This window comes from Cynara cardunculus, assembly GCF_001531365.2.
Source record: "Cynara cardunculus var. scolymus isolate 2C chromosome LG 10, CcrdV1, whole genome shotgun sequence".
In the NCBI taxonomy this organism is placed as follows: Eukaryota; Viridiplantae; Streptophyta; class Magnoliopsida; order Asterales; family Asteraceae; genus Cynara; species Cynara cardunculus.
Genome location: NC_037537.1, coordinates 17117843 through 17125154, shown reverse-complemented (window position 1 = coordinate 17125154; position 7312 = coordinate 17117843). Strand labels below are relative to the sequence as shown.

Sequence of the window (7312 nt, the reverse complement as noted above, 5' to 3'; positions counted from 1 at the left end):
TTTTAGATTTTTTATATTTAAAATAAGATGTTTATCCTGTATTTGATTGTGTTTATCTGCAGTTAGTTACACGAATTCAGTTATGGGATGAAATCGGATAGGGATGAACGGGTTTAAGAGTTTTAAGAGTTTAAGAGTTTTTAAGAGTTTTAGCCAAATGCATTATAATATAGTATAGATACTTGGATCATGTGAGACCAATGGTTTTTTGTGAGACCCGTAAGACCAATTCTCAACCCTTGAATTAGATTTACAATCGTCAGATCTAAACATTCATAAACGCCACGAGACTTATCAATAATTACAAAACTACCACCTTGCAACTTTAGACCATTAGATCATTAGATTATAAAGTTGATCAATGATCATAAATTGGTCTTACGGGTCTTACGAAAAACATTTGGTCTCACGTAAACCCAACCTTATATATATATATATATATATATATATATATATTAATTAGCATATGATAAAAAAAATTCCTTCAAGTATATTTAATAAAATATTTATACAGCATATTTTAGACTACTTTTTCATTTTCAATGAGATTTAAGGGGGTGTTTGGTTCGTAACTCGGAATGTAGTAGAATTAAAAACCATCAAAAAAATTTGACTTACAAAGAATTGGAATTAAATTTGACCACACATTTGATTGTTAAGAATTGGAATGACATGGTGATATCGATGGTCGGAAGTGGTGTGGGTGGGCATGTAGATAAGGGTGACGGGGCAGCGGTGCTTTGGGTGTTAAGGACCAAGGGCGATGACGAGTTTGAAGGGAGGGGGTTGGGTGTGGGGACCGAGGGTGGGGTGGCTTGGTGTGGACGATTTGGGGGTAGGACCGGGGCGACGACGGGCAAGGTGAGGGTGGTGGGTGGGGAGTCAGGGTCAAGGGCGATGGTTGGTGCAGGGTGGGGGTGGTCGATGTTCATTAAAATGGATGCAAAATGACGAAATTCAATTTCTTTCATTATGACAATAAATTATGAATTTATTGATTAGTGTAACTCAATGAAATTTAAAGGATTCCATCAATTTCAGAAACTAAAACAAATAAAGAATTTGGAATTTAGTGAAAATAATTTGTTATTCGAATTCTACGAACCAAACGTGTCCTTAAAGATGTTTGGTTTGATTTGATGGAATCTTTATTATGGATTTGAATTTTGTAAAAAAATTTAAAATATTTGTTATGTTCATTTTGTATGATTTGTAATAAAATAGAATTACTTTCTTTTAAAAAAAAATCTATATAAATAAATTACAAGTAATTATAAAAATAATTAAATTATTTTTTATTAATTAATTATTTTCTAAATCCACTTTTTTATGGGTTGTTTTTTATTGAAATGGAACTTTCACTTTAATCGAGCATAAATTAAAATTATTTTTTATTAATTAATTATTTTCTAAATCCACTTTTTTATGGGTTGTTTTTTATTGAAATGGAACTTTCACTTTAATCAAACATAAATTAAACTGAAATTGAGTTTTAAATCCGATTTCACAAACCAAATCAGCCCTTGGGACATTAATTCTTTATAGACATTGAAATTTACAGTCTAATTATACGTTTTTTAAACTTAATGTAACTATTAAGAGGTAAACAAACAACCCTTTAATCGGGAGTTTGGTATTGTAATCGGAGTAATTTAACAAAGAGCAAATGACCAAAATGCCATCAAGAAAGCCACCCCACCAACAATACAAACCACGTCAAGCCGCCTCTCTCTCCTCTCCATTTCCTCTTTTCTCTCTCTCCTCCTTTCAATATACTCCTCGTATCTTCCTTTCTGCTCCTCTCCTCCGCCGCTATACCTACTCCTCCGCCGTTCTCCCACCGTCAATCCTTGTAAAATTACCATACTGTCCTTCCCATTCAAACACTTGCCATCCACGTCTTGTACCGTTAAACTCACCCCACTCACGTATACCTCCCCGCTGCCTTCTTTTACCCCACATGTCATTTCTATGTTGCACTTCACGTAGGTGGCGGTCACGACGGCGAAGGTCAACTCTATGTCGTCAGTCAACCAGTTCCGGTGGACGGAAACGGGTTTTATGCTGGATAGATTTACTGCCCGGTGTTGGATTGGGTCTATCAGGATCCAACTCAACGTCATGTGTTTTTCAAGATTCGATTGCATTACGTGATCGTCGCCGGAGAATTTTACGGCTGACGGGACGAGTTCCTTTGGTTCAAGAAGATCAATACGAAAGGGGGACGATCGGAACCAGTCGCTGTGTGTGATGTTCGTGGATTCAACTTTCGAAAACACAAGTTCGTCATGGTATCGCAGGTCAACGGCGGAGATGATTTGGGATGTTGGTGCAGACGGTGACGTGGTGGTGGTGGTGAGGCGGTGGGAGGGAAATGGGTAGGAGTCGGAGAAGAAGGAACGGTGGCCGGAGGGAAAGTTGGAGATGGCTTGGCGGACTAGAGGGTCATCGGTGGAGGGCCAATTGGCAGAGCAAATACCGGACCATAATTTGTCGTCGGAGCAAAGGGATTGTAGTTGCAAGGATACACATGCGGCGGCGGAGAGAGTTTGACCGTCGAGTCTGGTCAAGATGTGGGTTTGAATGATCTCTTCATGGATTTCTGCGATGGCCATGGATTTCTATCTCAGTTCTACAATGGCGGAAAGGATACCAAGGAATTTGTGAAAGCGCACGAATTAATGCCAAGGGGTATATATTCTTTTTGTAAAATGAAGAATTTCAGTAATTACCCTTTTACTTTCTTAATGTTACACTTTTAGCCCTTGAACTAACACAATATGCATACTAAGTACTCGTAAAAACGTGGTATTCTTGTCAAAAATAATTTAATCTCGAAATAGTTAGACATCCCCATGTGCCGATAAAACCATACCAACTTGGGTGGACCTTGAATTTTTGTCCTACAGGTTCACTTTTAAGATGGATTAAATCCCGTAAAATTACGGATTAATTGTGTGAAAAAGTAAACATGGTTTGATCTGAAGTTAAATTTATCAAGTCAGAGAGTAGAATATGTATTTTTCAGATGGAAGCATTTCAGATTAAATCAAAAAGAAATTAATTTTGGTTTTTGTTTAAAAAAATACTTATGGCAAGGATTTATAATTAAATAAATAAAAAAAAAATTAAGAAAAAGGATAAAAAGTAAGCGTCAAATTCGTCATGCAATGGCTGTATCTTTGAATATTATAAGTAGAGCAGAGAAGTCCAGAAAGAGCTGACAACATATTTGACTTCAATTACACAGCTTCCTCCAAATATTTCTTAATTATTTATTAATCATTTTCTGAAATAATCATCCTTCTTTATCAAGAATCCATTTATATATGAAAACTATTTGCCAACATTTTTTGTATGAAAATATGAAGAAATTAATTTTAAATTATGTTCTATATATACCATATAATAAGTTAATTTGAAAAGAAAAGTCAAAGTAAGGGACCGTTTATGTAATAATCAATGGTACGATTTTAAAGACTACGAGGTCATGAGTCACGGGTTTGATTCCAGAAGTAATTATACATGATCCATCAAACACTGTTTTTTTTTCTTTTTGGTAAGCACGGTTGTCCAAACTAGCTTAGGTACGTCTCGTGTAATCTCATTGATTCTGAATGATCTTGAAAAAACTTAAAATTAACGATAATGTAATACAAGACTTTGATGTTGTGGATTGGAGTGAAAACCTTATGTGAATTAATATGCTATCTCCAACTAGTTTTTTTTTTTTTTTTGGTAAATCATCTCAACTAGTTTCTAATTATACAAAAAGGCAAATGTGGTGCGTGATTGGTTTGAACTTGGCTCCAAATATCAAAAATACCAGGAGGTCTCAGGTTCAAATCCAATAAGAAATAAAAATCTTCTTGTGGCCACGGAGGTTCAAATGCGGTGACTCCGGTCTATCTGCAAAGCAGGTGGTCGTCTTAAGATTAGTCGGCTCACATATCGGATTGGATATTCAGGTTAATCAAAAAAGGGGGAGGGGGTTTTTACTATATAATCCTCTTGTTTGAAGCTTATAAGAAATCATGATTTATAGTTATTGAGTTATTGGTTGTCAGATTTTTTAACTTGTCGAAAGTTGTATACAGTTATTGGTTCCAAGTTGTGAATCAATGGATAACAATTAAAGTGACAATTTTGAAATAACTAATAACATAATACATTATCATCTAAGATGTAAGATGAACATACATGAACAATATTGGAAAAAAACAATTATAAAGTTTGTAACCGCTCATTATTGACATTAATGTTCATATGAATATTAATCCATTGTCATTAATAAAAAAAAATCTTCATTATTATGAACATTAATATACACATGGACATCTCCCCCTATATGAAAATAGTTCACTTATGAACAATGTGATTATGTTCATTAATATTTGAACAATGTTCATATATGTTAACAAAAGTTCACTTGGTTATTCCACATTTTCATATGTTAACAGACAACGAATATTGTACACTTATGAAAATATAGTCATCGACGATTTTATGGTATTTTTCTTCATACTGTTCATATCACCGGAAATGACATTAACAATACGTTTCAAAAATATTTATTTGTGATTTGTTCACTCGAAGTAACAATTTACCCATTATGTATATTAATATTCACATTTTCAAAAATGTTTACTTGTGATTTGTACACTCAGATTAACAATTTCATCAAGATTAATTTTATTTAATGACAATACATTGTGTAATTTGAAAAATTGATCATAATTTCTACAATCGAGCAATTATTAAATTGTAACCGCTCATCAATTAATACAAAATGTAACTTACATGTATGTATAAATCGGAGATGTTTGGCAAAAGAGTCACTATCGTGAAAGTTTGTACTCGTGTTTTGCAAAGTCATTTTGAAAGGTAGATAAATTACCTAGAAAGAAGAGATAATAAAACAACAATACAACACAAAAACAAACACTGTTATTATACCACTTGTTGGTCCAGCCGAATCTACAAGAGTTAATAGGTAATATTTTGTAGAGGGGGTGATGAATACAAATACAACAGCTTTCACTTTTAGAAAACTTATATTGATAGAGAAGATCAATACAGCTTTTTATAGATTGTTTGCGGAAGAGATAAGATACAGAACTTATCTAAACAGCCAAAGATAGCACACAGATTACAGATAGCAAGAAGAGAAGACTTGCTACAAGAAATAGGTTTGTGCTCTTCACTTGTTACAGTGTAGGTCTTTCTCTTAGATAGAGAGTATAGAGGGAGAAGTATCTTCTTGGGTAAGATTTTCAAGGCAAGGATGCTTGAATGTGCTACAGAGGATTACTGAGAAGAGAGAACTACTCAACTATTTATATTCATTGCATTAAATGCAATTCATAAGGTACAAAACATGTAACAAGCTTTAAGAGGTAAGTGTGTCCTTTGTTGCAGTATACAGTCTTTTGACCGTATATGAATGGTCTTCTTTCATAAAGTAGGTAAGCACTCCTGGAGACAATAAAGTGACTCCGTACAGTACTTTACTTTGAAAGTTATAGGTTTGTTCTTTGTATGCAGAAGGACAAGACAAAAACTATCTTGTTCAACAAGATTCATTTGATCGTTGAATATTGGAATAACGCTAGAGGTCTTATTAGTGTTTGCTGAATTTTGAGTAGATTTCATACTTATGTAGACGATCTTGTTATCACTGAGAACCATTTCAAATCACGAACTTGATGGTCTCTATCTTTAGCTTCTATCTTCGATATCGCTGAAGGCGCATTTGAAATAATGGACAGGATAAGACAAAACAGGACAGGGATCCCTATCCCATGTTAGGCATGAATTTTATGTGGAATAGACAGGAACAAAGTGGAATAGGCCTGTTCCACCTCTACCCCATGGAATAGGGTGGAACAAGTTAGAACAGACTTATATTTTACCAATATAACCTCAAAATAAAACTTAATTCTCTTCTAAAACATCAAATATGTCTCCTTTTTACATTATTCATTCTTTAAATTTTATTTATTGTATTTTATATTTCTTAAACTTTCATTTTACTGTCCTCAAAATATTATTTTTGAACGGTTTCTATATTTTTATTAATTTATGTAATTTATTATATATTAATAATAAAAAAAATAATGTAGAAAAGAGATAAAAATAAAAATTGGAAACTAAATAAACTTTTCATTTGGTATTATTTTAATTGTTTTGACAAAAAATTTCTGATGATATATTTTGTTATAAAAAATAACTATTCTATTATAATTTAATAAATTAATTAAAATAAACAACTCCTTAGGGGTAAATTGGTCATTTTACTTGTTCTGTTATGTCCAGTTTTATTTTACCAAATGTTGAACGGTTGTTCTATCTTGTCATGTCCTGTCTGGACACCAAACACACCCTGAATGATCTATGGTGTGAATTTTATCTATCTGAAGAATACTGGTCTCTAAACGAATTATATTACATGTTCAACGATCACTGAAAAGACTCAGTGATGATCGCTGAAGCTGAATACAGAAATAGTACACTTCGTTAGATAAAATGTATCATCATCAAATCACTGAAAGAGATGATCAACATTTATTGCATAAATAATCCAAGAGTAATGCATTAGGAAATGAGACAATGTCATGTAAATTGAAGCAATACGGAAATAAGTAAAGACAAATGAATGACACCAGAAATTGGTGATATCGAAAACCTCGAACACGTCAATTAACACCAATCCACAAGTGAAGTATAGTGTCTACTGTTATTACAACGAGTGAAGTACAAATACAACATGGTAATGGAATTGTTACAATGGATGCGTAGACATGAATCATAAGCTCTTTCAATTCTAGATAGCTAATAAATGCGTTGTTAATGCTTTTACTCTTTTATATTATTTTCGGATCTAACCGTTATTCCATAATCCCTACGTTCAAAGAGGATCTTATCTGTATCCTAACTACCTTGGATTACTCCTTCAAGTCCATATTTAACTTGGTCTAACTTGGAGTATTTCAACATCCACGTGTTGGATCTGGCGTTGCTTGGTAACGACACCGCCTTACGAATCTCGGTTGCGACACTTAGTCTTGCCGTTAGTATGATGGAGACTTGTCTCATCATGGAGGTTGTGGGACACCTGGTGTGAGCATTGGACGTTTATGTTACTATGGCTTCGAGCAAATTTGACCCTGTTGATCCTCTCTCTCAGTGATTTGATGATAATCCCTTTTTTCTTTCGATGTATTTCTATATCTGTAATTTCAGTTCCAGCGATCATACACTGAGCTTATTCAGTGATCGCTGAAGAACTTGTTTTGTAATTCATTCAGAGACA

General features: G+C 33.7%; 1 protein-coding gene across 1 annotated transcript; it reads right to left on the bottom strand.

Moving 5' to 3' along the window:
* Positions 1-1549: 1549 nt before the first annotated feature.
* On the bottom strand, positions 1550-2686 carry LOC112520338 (F-box protein At2g27310-like). The gene has a single exon (XM_025128686.1). It carries the CDS (start codon positions 2613-2615, stop codon positions 1653-1655), a length of 963 nt encoding a protein of 320 aa, XP_024984454.1. The 5' UTR covers positions 2616-2686; the 3' UTR covers positions 1550-1652.
* Positions 2687-7312: the final 4626 nt, after the last annotated feature.

What these genes read in the sequence shown, in the direction of transcription:
- LOC112520338 (XM_025128686.1), bottom strand. Translation starts at nt 2,615, where the DNA reads ATGGCCATCGCAGAAATCCATGAAGAGATCATTCAAACCCACATCTTG.